Source organism: Chinchilla lanigera, unplaced genomic scaffold (assembly GCF_000276665.1).
Source record: "Chinchilla lanigera isolate Chin_1 unplaced genomic scaffold, ChiLan1.0 scaffold00115, whole genome shotgun sequence".
In the NCBI taxonomy this organism is placed as follows: Eukaryota; Metazoa; Chordata; class Mammalia; order Rodentia; family Chinchillidae; genus Chinchilla; species Chinchilla lanigera.
In genome coordinates this window covers 708,599-728,162 of record NW_004955516.1, presented here as the reverse complement: position 1 = coordinate 728,162, position 19,564 = coordinate 708,599, and the positions used below count along the sequence as shown (strand labels likewise).

General features: G+C 42.4%; 1 protein-coding gene across 1 annotated transcript in view; it reads right to left on the bottom strand.

Annotated features, from left to right (window-relative positions):
- Positions 1–1,059: 1,059 nt before the first annotated feature.
- Znf157 (zinc finger protein 157) overlaps positions 1,060–19,564 on the bottom strand; it is a 34,233-nt gene continuing 15,728 nt past the window's right edge. Inside the window, exons 2-4 of the mRNA XM_005408947.2 lie at positions 3,616–3,742; positions 3,245–3,340; positions 1,060–2,404 (exon numbers count right to left, since the gene is read on the bottom strand). Coding sequence (XP_005409004.1) covers positions 1,152–2,404; positions 3,245–3,340; positions 3,616–3,742 — 1,476 coding nt within the window. The 3' untranslated portion in view covers positions 1,060–1,151. The remainder of the gene's footprint in view (positions 2,405–3,244; positions 3,341–3,615; positions 3,743–19,564) is intronic.

The following is a 19,564-nucleotide window of genomic DNA, read 5'->3' as shown; positions in this document are numbered from 1 at the left end:
TAGCTTTAAGAGTGCTGGAAAACTGCCAAATGGGCAAAGCTGCAAGGAGCTGTTGCTGCTGTCCCCATGAAGAAGCCACAGCATGTGGACATTCCAGGAAGGGTTAAACAAAGGAGAAAGTACCTCATCTCCAGCCCCAAAGTTTAAAACTAGTATCTCTCATTGGCAATAGCCCCACATAGAGGAGCTAGCAAGACAGAAATGTGGTCTGTAGAGTCACAAAGGAAAGTCTAGAAGGATGATTTTGGAGCTGGGGCACAGAAGCTTTATAATTGGCACACTGGAACCAGCAGGTCCACTTCTAGGATTAGACATGAAACACAAAAACAACACGTTTTCCACTAGGAGAATGGAGAGAGGAATGAGTAAACCAGATCTGCATTTATCAGCATAGATAGATCTTGGGAAGGTAACATTCCACAGAAAAATGCCAGCTGCTGAAATTTAACTAGTATGATACCAGCTATGGAAAAACCTAAACAGACAATATAGTAGATACTGCAGACTTCATACTATACAAAAAGCTCACAGTAGAGCCAGGCATGGTGGTGTATGCCTGTAATCCCAGCACTCTGGGAGGCTGAGGTGGGAGGATCACAAGTTTGATCCCAGCCCATGCAACTCAGCAAGAGTTGCTGGGGATGTAGCTCAGTGCAAAGGCCTTGGGTTCAATCCCCAGGACAAAGGAAAAAAAAAAAAAAAAACACTTCACTATAAATTAAAATTCTAAATGTAAAAAAAAAAACCTTTGACTTCAGAGGAAAGTATAGGTGAATATCGTTATCTTGAAAGTGATGACAGTAAAACATAACACTTTTACCAGAATTAAAGAACAAGCCATAATCTGGGAGAAGATATTACAACATATATGACTGAAAAGAGTTTTATAATCTCATAAATTAAAAGCAATGACATTTAAACCAGGGAGGAAAAGATGAACAGCCCATTATAAAACAATGGGCAAGAAATAGAAACAATGTATTGGAGAAAACATCTAAATGGTCAATGAACAGACAAGATGTTCATCCTCACCACTAAGTGGAGAAATATAAATGAAAACAATAATGTGCTATATTCCAAGGCCACCGGGACCTGGTTCACATCAATGTAGGTGCCACATCATGACAGGGGTACTCTTCAGGCTGTGGTGATCAGATGCTCCAAAGGCCTTGATCCCATGCAGCAGAGGGGTTAGGGGGAGCTTTCTCCATGGCACAAGGCCAGGGCCAGCCCACATGAGTCCTCTGATGTTCTGTGAGGTGTGCTTTGCGGCAGAAAGCCTTGCCACATTCTTGACATTCAAAGGGTCTCTCTCCTGTGTGAATTCGCTGATGCTCAATGAGGCGCACTTTCACATAGAAGGCATTTCCGCACTTGCTACATTCATAAGGTTTCTCTCCTGTGTGAGTTCTCTGGTGCTGACAAAGGGATTTCTTCATACTAAAGATTTTCCCACATACACTGCACTGGTAGGGTTTCTCTCCTGAATGCATCCTCTGGTGTTCAATGAGGCGAGCTTTTACATAGAAGGCATTACCACATTCATTACATTCATAAGGTTTCTCTCCCGTGTGAATTCTCTGATGGATCCCGAGAGATGAGTGCACCCTGAAAGACTTCCCACATTCATTACACTGATAGGGTTTTTCACCTGTGTGGGTTCTCTGATGGTTGTTGAGAGTCATCTTCATTCGGAAGAATTTCCCACATTCTCCACATTCATAGGGTTTTTCCCCTGTGTGAATTCTCTGATGTTGATTTAGGGATTTCTTGGCCCGGAAGTTTTTCCCACAGTCCCCACATTCATAGGGTTTCTCCCCCGTGTGAGTTCTCTGGTGTTGGGTAAGGGATATCTTGACACGAAACGTTTTTCCACATTCACCACACTCATACGGCTTCTCTCCTGTGTGGGTTCTCTGATGAATTGTGAGAGTTGCCTTCTCGGAAAAGGTTTTCCCACATGCCATACATTCGTAGGGTCTCTCTCCTGTGTGTGTTCTCTGATGCAGAATGAGCTGTGACTTCCTGCCAAAAGATTTCCCACATTCATGACATTCAAAAGGCTTCTCTCCTGTATGGGTTTTCTGATGAGCAATGAGATAGGATCTTGCACTGAAGGTTTTTGCACATGCACCACATTCATAGGGCCTCTCCCCTGTGTGTATTCTCAGATGTTCAACAAGGTTTGATTTCCTGCAGTACGCTTTCCCGCATTCATGACATTCAAAGTTTTTATCTCCTGCATGTGTTCTTTTACGTCTGACAAAGGCTGTTTCCTCATGAAAACCTTTGCCACATGTGTTATAGTCCACATTTTCATTCAAAGTTTGCATCTTCTGATGCTGAAGAAGGTTGAGGGCATTGCTCCCAACTGAAGTGCTGCCACACAGCAGTGAAAGGGATTCTTTAAAAACAAATAAGAGCATGTCACTCTTTCACATAAACCTCCAAAAGAGCCAATCACAGTATAAAATTAAGCTCCTTAACTTAGCCTTTAGAGCTAGGTATTCAGCCCTCTGCTAACTCACTGATGCCACTTCTTAACATTCTCCCCCTCTCTCAACCTGGCCTTTTTGTGAGTCCTAGAACATGTCACTCTGTCTAGGCTCGACACTCACAATTCTCCGCCCAGGATACTTGAAGCCTACATGGCTCCATCTTGCTCACTTCACTGATGTTTGTGCACCAAAAAGTCTTCCTTGACCATGTTCCCTAAATGTACAAAATGGTGGCTAGCTTTCTTACCTTCCATTGACTTTCTGTTCACTGCCAAACATATTATGCATTTGCTTTTGGTTGCTTTCCCTCACTAGCTTGCAAACTCCAAGAAAAGAGAGATTTTTTTTTTTTACTTCTGGTCTCCACACCTACAATGTGATGAGCATATACTTGGTACTCACTTAAGTTTTGGTGAATGACTAAATAAATGTATATATGAATGAATGCCTGATATCAGAAGGCACCCAAGGCAATGGATAAGAGGAAGAATAAATGTCTAGGAGGAGGCAGAGGTCAATAAGAATAGTAGATAACTTTACAAAAATCACAATAAAACAGCACTGACATGTAACCATGATACTGGGACATCCAATTTAGGGTCTGAAGTGTGTAGACCTTCTGTCCTTATTTTCAATGAGCTTAGGCCTCCAAAAAGAGATGCCCGGAAAACATGAGGCTAACCTTTGACCTGAATTCCTGGGATCTTATTTCCCCTGTGCTCCATGTCTGGTTCTTGCTCACTTACCAGCATAACCATGGCCTGAAGACTCCTCCTCTAATATCCACAGCTCTTCTCCTCGCTCCAACTTGAAGATCATCTCTGGTTTCGCCACACAGAGGCCTGTTAATGGGAAATGGCATAGCACATGGGCCAAGATGTCTGAGCTTTAGGGCCTCTGATGGAGGAGAAAGGTGCATCTTCATGAGCTGCATGAGGAAGGGGGCCCATTGAAACCTTTTATTGGGGATGTCAGAATATATACATTCTTCCTGGTACCCTAAACTACTCAGTTGGCTGTGACCCTTAAATCTGAAACTACAATGCAGAACTCTGCAGAGGCTGTACACGTTAGAGTAACCACATACCCCTGTGATCACACAGACAAGCATCCTCACCCACAGACGCCAGGTTGCTGTAGGTCTCTAGCATCACATCCTTGTGCATGGTCCTCTGTGCAGGGTCCAATCTGTGCCACTCCTGTCGGGTGAAATCCACAGCCACATCCTCAAATGACAGGGATCCCTGTAACAACAATCTGCAATGATCAGAATACGATGCATGGAAAAGCTGTGTGAGCACAAGTCCTCTTCATGGAGTCCTATTGAGAGCAACTAGAAACAGTCACACTGGATACGTGACTCAGTGTCTTAGTTGGCATCACAATTTTGGAGGGCATAAAAAGCCCCATCACTGCATTAATGTATTAATTCATGGAGAAAAGATTACTAGAAGAGTGAGTTAAGACTGTCTACCTGGACCTGTGCACACTTCTAGGGAAATGAAGAAGCTATGGAATCTGTACTCTAGGAGCTCATCTGTGCAAGAGAAATGCTAGACATGGGGACAGGGACACTGGGCTCTCATGAGGAATGGGAGTGAATCCTGCTTGGTGTTACCAGACTGCACTTCGCTGGGGAAGAAGAGCACTGAATCCTGAACAAGAAGACAAGCTGTACCTACCTGCGTTTAGATGCCCACACTCTAACCTCTCACTATGCCCTCTTGATCCACGCTTTCCAGCTTCTAGTCATCACAATTTTACATTCTGGGCAACATTTTTTATAATATCTACATATGAGAGAGAGCATATGGAATTTGTCTTTCTAGATCTGGCTCATTTTATGCCACATGGTGTCCTCCAGTTCTATCCATTTCGCTGCAAATGATAGGACATCATTGTTTTTATGGTGGAATAATATTCCATTCTGAATATATGCCACATTTTCTTTACTCAACCAGTGATGATCATTACACAAAATATACACATACTATCATGCAGTAACACATATATGATTGAAATAATAGTCCTAGCATGCACAAGATCCTGAATTTTATCCCCAACACCACAAAAAATAGTAAAAATAATTTTTAAAGGGGCTGGTGATATAGCTCAGTAGTAGAGAACTTCCTAGTATGCTTCAGGTCGTGTGTTTAATCTCCAGAATCACAAATGGAAATAATACCATTTCCTGCAGGAATGTGGGGTAACAACACAAAAAAATGCAGGAATGCATGAAATATGCATGGTGAGTTGTTTATGGGATTGCATATACCATGATATGACAAGAAAATTGTGCTACAGGCCATGATGAGCAAAGGGCTACAGAGACATTTTATAGTGGAGAGAGTTTTGAATTTCTGTCTGCTATAGATCATCAGCCTTCAAATTACTTGATTCCTTATACTACAGGAGCAGTTTCTGACCATCCCACAACTCATTCATATTTACAAATGACGTAGCAGTGCTGCCACATGGGAGAAGGGACAGTGCACCACTCCCAGGATAACTGCATGAATAGCTGGGTTAAGGCTGGGCCTGTATACTGACATGAGGAAAGCAGGAGAGATGAAGGACTGATGGAGGGAAAACTGAGATAGAGCTTGTGGCTGAGCTGGGGGGGTATGTTATGGGGCAGAGTGATGGAGACATCCCGCTGGAGTTTAGAAGAGAAATCTGAGACAGACACAGGTTTGAAAGACCGCATCATTTCACCACTAGCAGAAGCCACCAGAATGCACTGGGTAGCTAAGAGAGGACATGGATGGGTTAGAGAGACACTGAGTACAGAGTCTGAGGGGACACCAATATGCCATGAAGATTAAAAGGAAATATTTGAAGGGCAGGAATAGAGCTAGAAAAGTGTAGTCTTGAAAGATAAGAGATGAGAAAGTTTTAGGTAAGTGTGCCATTTCCAAATTTAAGTAGTAGAAAAGAACACACCCATTTACTGTCCTTATCTCTAGCAGCTAAAAGAAGACCTTTTTGGCCTCTGGAGCAAAAAGGGGTGGCTGTGGGACAGAGAACAAAAGCCCTGGTTTGCTTTTCTCATGCAGTCCCACAGCAGCAGGCACCTCACACCCAAAGCAAGAGGTATTTTTTGCTCTGACCAGAGGAATAATACACTGAATGCACTGGGAAGGACCCCACAGCTTTTCCCTTGGCCTGCTAATGGTTGGCTCTGAAGGCAAATCTAGTTGGGATACCATGAGTGATGAAGAAGAAAGACTGAAATCCTAGCTGTCTGGCCAGCTCCTGAGAACAGCTGTGGAGGGGAGGGAAGCCCCTGACAGCTGCGGGCAGGGTGGGGGTCAATGCACTCATAACTGAGCTTCACAATGTGAAGCAAAATGGAAACAACTGGAAGCAGAGATTGACAAATCCACAACGATGACCAGAAAATTCAATTCTCCAGGAACAAGACAAGCTAGTAGACAGAGAATCAGGAAGGATATAGGAAAACTGAGCACCCCTAATCAACCAAAGGGTTTCACAGAATGCTTCACTTGGAACAAGAAAAGAACACAGGTCCTTCAAGAACACATGCAATTCACTCAGCTAGGCCATATCTTGGATTATAAAACAATCCTCAAGAAATTAAAAAGAATTAAAAACATTAAAAGTATACTCTTTGACTCTAATGGAATCAAACTAGAAACCTATAATAAAAAGATGCCTGGAAAATCCCTAACTATTCAGGGACTATGAAGACACTTCTGGCCAGGTGAGGTGGCACATGATCTCAGAAGTTTGAGGCCAGCCTGGGTAACACAGCAAGACTCCACTTATAAAAATAAACAACACCAAACACAATTCTCAATAATGCATGATTCAAAAAGAAAGTTTCAAGGTAAATTAGAAATATTTTGAGCCCAAATAAAATGAAAATAAAACATATCCATATTTGTGGGATACTGCTAATGTAGTGATGAGATTGAAATTTATACCAACAAATGCTTAAGAGAAAAAAAGATCAGCAATCTAATCTTATTCTTCATAAACTAGAAATAAAAGAAAAATTCAAAGCAAGCAGAAGAAATAATAAAAACAAGAGACAAGTGAAATTAAAAATAGGAAAAATAATAGATAAACTGATGACACCAAAAGTTCATTTAAAAAAAAGACCAACACAACTGATAAACTTGCCAGACTAACAAAGAAAAAAACCAAAAGAAATGTTATCAAATATCAGAAGTGGCAAAGGAGATATCACTATATACTCCACAGACACTGAAATAAGAAAAAGGAATGAACGACTTTATTCACATAAATTGAACAACGTGGATAAAATGGACTAATTCCAAGGAATCCACAAAATACCACAATTTACTCAAGAAGAAATAGATAAAAAGTACCCATTGAAAAACTGAATTCAGCAGGATGTAGTGGCACATACCTATAATCCCAGCACTCTGGGAAGCTGAGGCAGGAGGACTGCAAGTTCAACTCCAGCCTGGACAATTTAGTGTCTTAGACCCCATCTCAAGGTAAAAATAATAAAGGGTCAGGGACGTAGTTCAGTGTGATGGCCTTGGGTTCAATTCTCAGTATCACAAAATAAAAATAAAAAACTGAGTTCATAGTTTAAAACCATCTGAAAAAACCTGTTACATGCCACTGGACCAAGTGGTGATAATTATGGTATAATCTCAAGTTGTTGCTTATCTCTAGTCGGGGGCTGGCAACCTGGCTATTGCATCTCCATCCTGAGGCCTGGCTCTCTTCAGATTCCCCTCCAGTCACAATCTTGATGTCTTTAGTTTTTGTGCTGACTTCCTTGAGGGCTCAATCCCTCTCTGTGGTGGAGTAACTAATTTTCAACTTGTAACATCCAGCTAAACCGAGTCAGCGTGGTGCTGGGTGTGGAAGGCCCATCTGAGGACCGTTGCCAACAGCATAAAAGGAGAACTGCAGGGGAAGATGGTGGGCTGTTGATTCTCCTGGAGAAGCTTGTCAGGCTGGCTTTCCTGATAGGAACTTGGCCATTCTCATCATCCGAGGAGCTCGGGTCCTCGCTGTCACTGAGGATGCTGTGGTTCTTTTTGGGGGAGCTCTGGTTCTTAGCTTCAGTGTCACTTTCTGGCTCGAGTGCAGATCCCTCAGCCTGCTGACACAGATCCCTCATCCCAGGCATTTTAAAGATTTGCAGGGACATCCTATGCCAGCTTTTTTCCTGTTCCAGACACCCCACCTCCAGTGGTACCTAGACGTCTCCAGTCATTGCCTTAAACCTGTAGTCAACTTGGATTACAGAAACAGCAGAGCCTCACAGACAGATCCTGCCATGGTGAGGCCACCCCTCTAGAGAGAAGCAATCATCTCATGGGAACCAGGCTGCCCCCTCAGGCAATAAGGCCATCTCTGGAGCCACCCCACAGAACCAGCTTCTAATCCAGGGACCTGATAAAAACCTTTCTCCTTTTTGTTAACGGGGCAGTACTGTTCCCTCTCTCCTTAAGGTAACTCCTCCTACCACCAAATTAAAGGTTTACCTGAGTGTTCATATTTCTTGGCCTGTCTTGTTCCTATTGCCACTGGGTCAGAAGATCCTGTCTGCAGTGCCAGAGGCACCCACTGTAGCACAAGGAGGGTCCTCTTCTTCCCTAGGATTGACTCTAAACTACACGAGGAGCTGATGGATTCTTGAATAGTGCCCAAAAATCAGCTCTCGATGGACAAACATAGAGCTGCAGCATTCATGGATGGCAGATCCAAGCTGAACGAACATCGTATTTGGAAGGTGATTTGAAGAAGGTAAAAGCAAATCAGCTCAGTGTGCTGAATTGCATGCTGTTTGTCTAGCAAGACAGAACTGAACATGGGGAAAGCCCCTGTGTTTGCGTTTTTGCTCCCTCATGGGCAATGGCCAGTGGCCTGGCTAAACAGTCAGGTAGGAGGGCAACGGAAACCTGCCCTAGGCAGAGGGTAGCCATGAGGGGCATGGCCCTATGGAACTTGAGGGGTGCATTAAAGTAGGGCATGTCAGTGCCCATCAGAAGAACCACCTCCCAGGCTCAAAGGTGACTAGAACAGACAAGCAGAATTCTCATGTGCTCGCAGGAGGTGGCCATGGGGGAGCTGCAGCAGCGCCAGGATGGCTGGATCTAAACACATTCCCCTTAATTCTCTCAGGCACAGTAGGCCAATAAAAACTGTTCTGTCACCGGGAATAGTGGCACACACCTGTAATCCTAGCTATTTGGGATTCTGAGGGAAGAGGATCACAAGTTCAAGGCCAGCCCTGACAACTTCATGAGAGTCTGTCTCCAAAATAAAAATAAAAAGGGCTGGAGATGTAGTTCCATCATAGAGCACCCCTGGGTTCCATCCAGAGTACCACAGACACCAACAACAAAATATAAAAATAAAAACAAACTGCTTTGTTGCCCAGCAAAAGAGATGGACTGCAGATGGCTAGGAGATAGTTTCCCAGATGGGAAGGCCAATAGATGTGAAGGCTGCTAATGGTTTTTGGCAGGAAAACACTGACTCTAGACTGGGCTTTGCTTTAACCAGCGGATGATACAAATCCTCATAGTGCTAGAGAAAACCAGAACATAAACTATTGCAGAGATCTGAGCTGGGGGTGGGGTGCACAGCTATAATCCCAGTACTCTGAGAGGCTGAGTCAGGAGGATTGCAAGTTTGAGCCCAGCTTGGGCAACTTAGCAACTTAGTGAGGCTGAGGATGGACCTCAGTACAAAAGTCTTGCATTCACTTCCCAGTACTGCAAAACAAAACATACTGCACAGCTTTGAATGGCTAACACTCTTTTCTTCAGGCCAATGAACACAGTTGACAGCCCAAAATATACAGCAGCTGGGGAAGGGGAGAGGCGGAGAGGGAAGATGGGAGAAGGGGAGAGAGGAGAGGAAAAGAGGTAGAGAGGGGTAGGGGGAGAGGGGAAGAGGAAGAGAGAGAGAGAGAGAGAGAGAGAGAGAGAGAGAGAGAGAGAGCGCCAGACTTCAGAGTAATAGTTCTATACAGAAGTGGAATGGCCAATTAAAACACCAGTTCTCTGAAGGGGGAAATAAAGCACAGAGGGCAGGAGTACATGTGCTCAGGAGTGTCTGCTTGCACTTGACATGAGACTAAAGGAGCACCCCTACTAGTTTTTCCTTTCTTTTTTCTGGTGTATCTGGAAGAGCAGCTTTGAGAGGGGATGCTGGAGTGACTACGTAATTCTTCCCAAGAGAGGAGCACGGTGGTATAATAGTTACAGTGTTTTTGGAGTGGGTGTTCGTTTATATGTTTCCCCTAGTACTGGGAATTGAACCCAGCATGTAATGAGCTACATCCTCAGCCCTGCTTTTTTCTTTTTCTACTTTGAGTCAGGGTATCACTAAGTTGTCCAGGCTGGCCCTGAACTTGTATCCTCCTGCCTTAACCTCCTGAGTAGCTGAGATTACTGGCACATGTCCAAACACCCAGTATGACTATACTTTTTTTTTTTCTTCCCCATATCATCTCAATTTTTCCCCTCACCTTGATGCAATGGTCCTGCTACAACCAGGCAACAACTACAACACTAGAAGCAGGGATGCTTTCTAAGCAAGAGACTATAACTATGTTTTTAAATCTTATGTTAAGATAAGGATTCCTAAGGAGAGCTGGGGTGTAGCTCAGTGGTAGAGTTCTCACCTAGCATGCATCAGGGCCTGGGTTCAATCCCAGAACATACACACCCAGAATATGCCAGAATTCCAGTTGGCCTAATGCAATGGATGTATCTTCACTCCCTATAGTAAAATGAGTTGAATGTGACCACAACTGAGTACCTAATGGTTGAGATGGCCCATTGGCTTGGTACCGATCTGATGTAATTATATCCTATGGAAAAGGAATGGGCCTAGGGGAAGAACCTGCTAGACTGATTTTGCTGCCAGTAACCTGGATCAGAACAATGTCTAACTCTATAGTAAGGTTCCTTCCAATGCTGCAAAAGTTCGGGTAAAATTAACAACAGCTGCTCGTGGTGGCACATACCTATAATCGTATGTCTTGGTTACTTTTTTCTCACTGCTGGGACAAAATACCTGACGCCCAAAATTAAGGAAGGAAAGGTTTATTTCGCTTACAGTTCGTGGAAGTTTCAATCTGTACTTGGAAGATTATAAGGCAGAGTGGCATGTGGCAGAGTGCGGCATCTCAGGGCGGCAGCACAGCAAAAGCTGCAAGCACCCACCAGGGCAGAACGGGGGAGGAATAGCCTCAAGCAGCTTCTTCCTCTCCCTTACATATGCAAACTATCCACCCCAGGGTGGGTGTAGCTTTCACACCCACAATCATTCAACTCTAATAGCCTGCCCCATGTCCACATGAGGCATTGGGGGGACACACAGACATAAACCATAACATCGTAGCACTCAGAAGGTTGAGGCAGGAGGATCACTGCAAGTTCAAGGCCAGCCTGGGCTACATAGTGAGTTCAAGGCCAGCCTGAACTGCACAGTGAGACCCTGTCTCAACCCCCCGAATAATTCACAAAAAGAAACAACAAATGAAGAGAATGAGAAATAAACTAGTTGAGGATAAAGGAATGAATAAATGAATTATGGAGCAAAGGAGATGCAACATTTTATCAGTGCCTCAAGAGAGGTACAGAGCAAGAGAGTAATAGTGGCTATTAGCTCAGTTATACCAGATACCTCAAAGGTCAGTCTTAATGTGGATCCCTCTTCTACTTTTGGAACCTGACAAGGTCAAATATAAGACTGCAAGCCTGAGTGACACCATTCTGAGAGACATGTTGATTATATGATATAATAAAGAATTGGATCAGAGGGAGGTTTTCTGGAGGTTTTTGTTGGTGTTTGTTGAGGTTAGTTGCAGGGTTGTTTTGTTTTTGTTTCAGTAGTGCTGGGGATTGAACCCAAGGCCTTATACATGCTAGGCAAGTGTTCTACCCCTGAGCTACACCCCCAGCAATTGTTATTGACTGCGTAGACCTCTAGTAAGGTGCTAGTATCTTTTGGCTCTGATTTTTCAGGTTAGATCTGTTACAGAAGATTTCAATTAGAAAGGAATTCCCCGCTTAGGAAACCACTGCTTACAAGATCATTTGGTCCTTGGTATACGAGACCCCACAAATGTAAACCTTGATGTCAGAACACTTACAAATGTCCTTGGTCATATCTATCATGGATGAGATATATTCTTCCTCACATGCTCTACATACTGTATTGTGCTGTGCACAAACACATACTATATCACCCTCCTTTTGCGGCTGGAAAGACATTAAATAGAATAGAAAAAGGCAGTGGTTTCTGATGGGATTAAAGCAGAAGGCACCACACAGTGGGTCTTGAATTCTCTGGGGAATATATGTCTCCTATTAATTCTGCCTAATAGAACCCTAACAGACACATGTTTTGGTACCAGAAGTGGTTCTAGAAGAAATTTTTTTTGAGAAAGAGGTCTTGTTGTTGCCCAAGCTGGTCTTGAATCCATGGGCTTAAGTGAGCCTCCTGCCTCAGCTTCCTAAGTAGCTGAGACTACAGGCCGTGGCACCTCACCTGGCTACAACAGAATCTTAAGGACAAGTTTTCTGACTTGGTTGTGAGTTTTCTAGAATCAGTCCTCTAATCTGATTAGACTCTATTTCCAGTTGTAAAGAGGGGATTGGAAGTCCACTGTGATGTACCAATAGAGATAAGCAAAGTATAGCCATTGGATACTCCCAATTGAACACATATACAAGGCAAGGTTTGTAGGTGAACATGTTTCAATACCAAAGAACAGTTTAGTCAAATTAATGAATATATAATGAAATTGGCTGGTTGTTCCAAACAGCACTGGAAAAAGTGAAGAAAGAAAAGATGAGGGCATGGCTTCAAATTCCCATCTAATGTGCTGCATAAATGATCTGAGAGGTTCTATTCTTGTCCTGAAAGAAACCTTTATTTGCTGTAGCCACCAAACTCAGAGTATCATCCTGCAAGTGACTGAATTACAATGCAAACTGAATTCCTAACCTCATAGTTTTTCTTTTGTTAAACTAAGGGCAACAACAGAATGAATGAAATACTGAAAATTAGAATGGGGACAAATGGGAAGATCCAAATAAAGCTGGGGGTCACCAAACTCCAAAATACTGTATTGCTGAGGCTTTACTGGCAGTAGAAGGAGCATTTCTAGCCACCTGGAGAAGCTAATCTTGCTGTCTGAAGAACTCATGATGGCCCTTCCCAAGGTACTTTCCACGCAAGGCATTGCTGATTCTCCTTGAGAACAAACCACCCCTTTCTCTGCTTCTAAACCCATGTGGCATGACTGTACAATATGGTGAACATTTAAGTTTTTAAAAATTTTATTATGGTGAAAGACACAAGGCCACTAATTCCCCTCAAAATAGTCTCCCTTATATTACCCATCATTCTTGCCAGTTACTGAAGCAATTCTGGAAGGTTTTGTTGTTGTTTAGCTCTGGAAGTTCGCCTTCATGTCTTTAGTTGCACTGTCGTGACTGCCTCAATGTCCTGAATTGATTAAAAACATTTACCTGTCATGGTCTTTCTGATTGTGGAGAAGACCAGAAGTTGCATGGTGCCAGATCCCGTGAATTTGGTGAACGAGGACACATCACAACATTTTTATGACCTGCCTTTCCATTGGATGGCACTCAGTAGCAGCATTCACCACGTCTTTAATCACACCTCATAAAGACATTCACGAAAGAGGACTTCCAGAACTGCTTTAGAAGGTGGCAAGAACGCTAATTAAGTGTGTTCACAGTGATAGTGAGTGTTTTGAGGGGGATTATTGGCAATGTATCTTTTACTGTAATAAATTTTTAAAAATTTAAATATTCAGCATATATTTTGATCATACCCCCTATTAGCAGGCTCCAAATAGGGAGGTACAAATTATGACCTATGAGAAGGTGCACTATACCAAAAGAAGTTCAGGATTTGTCTGAATTGTAGAAATATATCTGCAGAATATGTATGAAAATGGGTATTAAGAACATACATGGATGGGGGTACATCTCAGCAGTAAAGTGCTTGCCAGCATGCATGAGGTCCTGGATTCTATCCCCAGCACTGTAAAAGTTTTAAAACAAATTTTTTAGGGGCAGTGCTGGGGATTGAACCCAGGGTCACATGTAGGCTAAGCAAGCTTTCTACCACTGAGCTGCAACCTAAGCCATTAAAAAATTAACAAGTAAAATCAGTGTGAGATGATGCTAGAAGGAACGTAAAGTTTGATCAAGCCAAATTTATTGATAAGACCATTAATCAGGGATTCTGGATTTGGTATTTTAGCTGAAGGTATTAGAAGGGGTTTAATCGTTTGTTTGATTGCTTGGAACATGAACCAAAAGGTGGCCTACATGAAAGAAGTTGAAATGTTGGAAGTACTTTATGGTAACTGTAGAGGAGGTGAACGAAGACATATCATAACGTTTTTATGACCTGTAGAGGAAGGAATCCAAAGAACTAGGATGACTGGAATGCTAGAGTGCATTTATCATTTAAGACCTGCTCACCCACTCCTAAAAGGGATCCAGGACAGAGCTTCTACTACAACTGTGAGGAGAAACTTCAGAGAAGTGGAGTAGCATCTTTGAAGAACTCTAGCAGCTCATCTCTATAGGTCGGAAATTACAGTGGGACTGCTGCCACTGAGTAATATGTAATGGAGACCACTGGATCCTGGGGTAGCAGAGTCAAAGCAGTAGTCAGAAGAATCTGATCCACAGGGTTAAACAGCTGATCATCCTGTTCCTAGAAATAAGACAGATGGATAATCTACTAATTCCTTTGTTGACCAGCTTAAGCAAAAAAGATTTAAATCAAATGAACAGAAATCTAATGTGAACAACCAAGAACAGACAAAGCCCCTCCATCACTTGTCATCTGTCTTGAGCCAGTTTATAGATCCAGAGCCCTTTGAATGAAGAGTAAGCTGGGTTCCAGTAAGGAAGAACCCTGCTATAGTATATTTAAAAAAGTATACTATGAATCTTTCTACTAGCTTTATAAAGAGACCAAAAGCCTTTTAAAAGATGATGGTGCATTGGAGACTGCCGGAAAATAATCATACCTTTCAGGGGCTCTTGGACATTGCTTGTGAATTGAAACGATTTTCAGGAAATCCAAAATAAAACCGGGGTCTACCAGAATAGGGGGTTATGAAATCAATGATCTAGGGAATTTTACCTCAGGACCATCCCACAGTAGGCCCTATGGGTCCCTGAACCCATCCTGTATTTATTTCTCCAATTCTAGAATATACAATTGGAAGGTAGTCTCAGCAACTAGTAGAATTCTTACATCAGTTCCCTGACCTGTGGAATAAAAAGTTTTATGGTAGGAAATCCAGTACATTCCTACTAAATTCACCTGTTTAGTTTGTGCAAAAACAGACGAATCTTGGAGAACTGACAGTGATTTGTCATAAACTTACCAATTTCAGCTTCTGTTCCAGATGGTGTTTCGTTGCTTGAGCAAATTAACACAACCTCTGGTACAGAGATACCTCAGTTCATGAACTTAATTCATTCCACGACTCTGGAAAAGATGGCCATGTTCAAGTTTATGCAGGAAAGATGGCCACAGTTGTGTTCATCACGTGTTGCAGAGTTCACAAACAAACAAAATGTTGCCAAATGCTTCTGTTTGCAAACCAAATTGTCCACAAAGAAAAGCGTTTGTGAACTGAGGTACCACTTTACCTTTCTTCTCAGTATCTGTCAGTAAACACCACCAGAGGCAGTTTACTTTTACCTGGAAAGGCCATTAATACATCATCACTGTCCTACTATCCAACAGAAAGGCAGGTTCTACAAACATTATGGTATGTCTTTATCTACTTTATTCATTGAGTCTGGCACTGTGTGACTTCTGAATCTTCCTCAAAGTCAAAATGACCACGATAGGTAAATGTTTTGAATTGCTTCAGGACATTGAGGGCACTACAGAGCACAACTAAAGACAGGAAAGAGGACTTCCAGAACTGCTTCAGAAAGTGGCAAGAACAATGGGATGAGTATGTTCAAAGTGAGGGGGAGTATTTTGAAGGAGATTAATAGCAATGTGACTATTACTACAGTAATTTTTAAATTTAAGCACATACTGTATTTTTCAATCATACTTTATATACTGATAGGTGGACTGTGACTGATGGTTTGTGTCAATGATGACGAACTTGGAAAGAGCATGATTGGAAAACTGGTGACAAGTGGGCTTGGTGAAGAGGCAAACAGACCTCTCTGAAGGGAGAAAAATGTAAAGATATTTGTGTCCAATATAAATGTTCACCAAAGGGTGGCCTGGACAGAAGAGGATTTTAATAATCAAGTGAAGAAAATGGCCCATTCTGTGGATATCAGTGAGCCTCTATCCCCACTTATTTCTGACACTGTTCAGTGGGCTTGTGAACAAAGCAGCAGAGATGGAGGTTATGCATGGGCTCAGGAACATGGACCTCCCCACGCTCACCAAAACCGACCCAGCTATGGGCACAACAGAGTACCCACACTGCCAGCACCATAGACCAACACTAAGTTTCCAACACAGTACCATTCTGCAAAGTGATCAGCTAGCTACGTGGTGGCAGTTTGATTACACCAGACCACTTCCATCATGGAAGGAGCAGCACATTATCTTTACTGGAAGAGACAGTTACTCTCAGTTACCAGATATGGATTTGCCTTCCCTGCACACAATGCTTCTGCCAAAACTACCATCTGTGAACTTATAGGGTACCTCATCCACACAGCATTGCAGCTGACGAAGAACACACTTTACGGCCAAGGAAGTGAGGCAATGGACCCAGGCTCAGGGAATTCACTGGGCTTACCATGTTTCCCACCACTCTGAAGTAGCTGACTCAATAGAACAGTGGAACAGCCTTTTTGTTTTCTGTTTTTTTGTTGTTTTGGTTTTTTTTTTTTTGGTACTGGGAATCAAACTCAGGACCTTGTGCTTGCCAGGCAGGCACTGCACCGCTGAGCTACATCCCCGGCCCTGGAATAGCCTTTTGATACTCTTTTGTTTTTTGGTACTGGGAATCGAACTCTGGACCTTGCGCTTGCCAGGCAGGAGCTTGTGCTGCTGAGCTATATCCCTGGCTCTGGAACAGCCTTTTGAAGACTCAATTACAGTCCCAGTTAGGTGGTCATTCCTTGAAGAACTGGGGCAAAATCCTCCAGGAGGGTACATATCCTCTCAATCAGCATCTGACATACTGTGATATTTCTTCCATATCCGGGATTCTTAGCCTTACCGACCCATTAACAAACTTTTTGTTTCCTGTCACTATGACCTTATGCTCTGCTGCTATAGAGGTCTGGATTCCAATGGGAGGAATGTTTCCACCAAGAGAAACAAAGTGACTCCATTGCCACCCAGGTAAGACTGCCACCCAGCCACTCCGCATCAACAAGGAAGGGAGTTACTGTCCTGACTGGAATGACTGATCCTGACCACCAGGGGGAAATCTGACATTATTCCACAACTGAGGTAAGGAAGGGTATGTCTAAAATACAGAAGATGCCTTAAAGAATCTACCATGCCCTGTGAATAAAGTCAGAGGAAAGCTACAGCAACCCAATTCAGGCAGGACTAACAATAAGGCTAACTCTGTAGGCATGGAGGTTTGGGTCACACCCCCACACACTCCAAGGTTAAGCACCACAACTAGCTAAGGTGCTTGCTAAGGGCAAATGTAACATGAGATGGGTAGTGGAGGCAGGTAGTGAGGAATATTAGTTATGACCATGAGGCCTGTTGTAGAATCTATAAAGTTAGGAGCATTTATTCCTTATCTTGCTATGAATATGTGCGTGGACATACATGTAATAAATATTTTTGTTTTGCTCCCTCTCTTATCCTCTAACATAAAATCTATTAATGATCATGAACTTTATACCACAGTATTTACTTAAGCTACAGGTTATCATCGAAAAGTATGAATATCAGTCAATGGCTTTGTATCCTTTCCTGATGAAAGGCATGTTTTCAGTTGTACACATGATAATCATATCATCCTGGGCAGAAAGAGACCCCCCTCCACTTTTTTGTAGACTGCAGGATTGCATCTAGGGCTTCCGCACTAGGTTACATCTCCAGTCTTTTTTATGATTTTATTTTGTTTTATTTACTTGTAGTGTTGGGTAGGGCCCTCACATTAAGCTATAACCTCAGGACTTTCTTTATTGTTTTACTTTGAGACAGGGTCTTGCTAAGTTACCAAATTTCCCAGGCTAGCCTCAAACCTGTGATCCTCCTACCTCAGCCTCCCAGAGTGCTGGTGTTATAGGATATGCCACCACACCCAGCTAAAATATTTAATATATCTACACTATCAAGGATCACAGTACACTGTAACACAGTACATTGTGCAGCATTAGATGCTGACCCTCATGACGGCAAGGCTTGCTGAGAGCTACAGCTCATGGCCCCTGCCCAGTGGAAGGGGCAGTATCATACCATGTATGATACCAAAACAGTATCATACCATGTATCATTAACCTGGGAAAAGACCAAAAATCAAAGTAATTTCAACTGAATGTGTATCACTCTCATACCATTGTAAAATCAAAAAAATATAATCAAACCATAATGGTTTAGTGAAATCATCATAAGTTAGAAACTCTGAACATACACACACACACACATACACACACACACACACACACACACACACACACACAGGTCCTCTATTGGCTCTGTTTTTCTTTCCTTTTTTTTTTCTTTGGGACAGGATCTTGCTGTGTAGTTTAGGCTGGCATTAAACTTACTATATAGCCTAGTCTGGCCTCGAACTAATAGCAATCCTCCTGCCTCAGCCTCCCAAGTACTGGGATTACAGGAGTGAGCCACCCTGCCCAGCTGCCTCTGTTTTTCTTGTAGAACACTGAATGGTACTGGGTACCTTGTTGCACCCTTAATTCAACACAAGTGTTCTTATCAGAAACAAGCAAGAAGACAAACACAGTGGGTACTTAAGCTGACAGTATAGTGATATGACCAAAAGCCATAAATGCTTAGAGCTGCCAGAAGCCAGAAAAGTCAGGGAAGCATTTTCCGTTAGAGTCCTGGGGTGGAGGAGGGGATGCGCTAATACCTTGATAACAGACTTCTCACAGCCACAACTGCAGGATAGGTGTTTTTGTTATTTTAAGTGAGCAAGTTTGTGTACTTAAATATGGCAGAACTAGGAAACTAAAACAGATTGTTGTTACTGAGAAGTGGGATACTGCTGAAATGTGGATAAGGCTTTAGAATGAGATAATATGTTGAGGTTTGAAGAATTCTGAGGTAGATTAAAAAAATGTCTACCTTGCTTTGATATTAAAGTCACTCCTGGAGAGGGCTCACAAGGGAAGTGTGGGACACAGTTCAAGCTTTTATCATCTTACAGGACATTACACACAAAATGTTGGGAGGAGTCAGGCACGATGGCACATACCTATAAGTCAGGCATGGTGGCACACACCTATAAACCCTACGCTCTAGGAGGTTCAAAATAAAAAATAATGGGCTTGGAATGTAGCTCAGCACAAAGGCTCTGGGTTGTATGTCCAATGGTGAAAAAAGTTGTTTGGGTAAAATGCTATTAATATAAATATTTCAAAAATTATATGTTACCCCTAGAGATTTGTCTTTGCCTTCACTGTCCATGACATGTTTCTATTTATTAGGATCCTTTTCTTGTGGTACTGGGACTTGAACCCAGGCCTTTGCAATGAGCTACATCCTGAGTCATTATTATTATTATTATTATTATTATTATTATTATTATTATTTTGGTACAGAATCTCATTAAATTGCTGAATTGCCCAGGCTAGACTTGAATTTGAGATTAGCCTTGCAGAGCCACTATGTTCAGCTTATTACAACACTGATTCTACCTTACCTTACAGTACACAACAAGATAAATGTTACCAGTCCTAATTTCAATTATTTAAAAAAATGTTAACTTGGTCACAATTTTACTTTTAAAAATCCAGAATATTCTGGGCCATGGGTTTCCACCTGGAGATTAACGTTTGTTACCCACAGTTTTATGAGTATACAGATGTCTAAAACCTTTGCTTTATCTCCGAGTTCTCATGGTT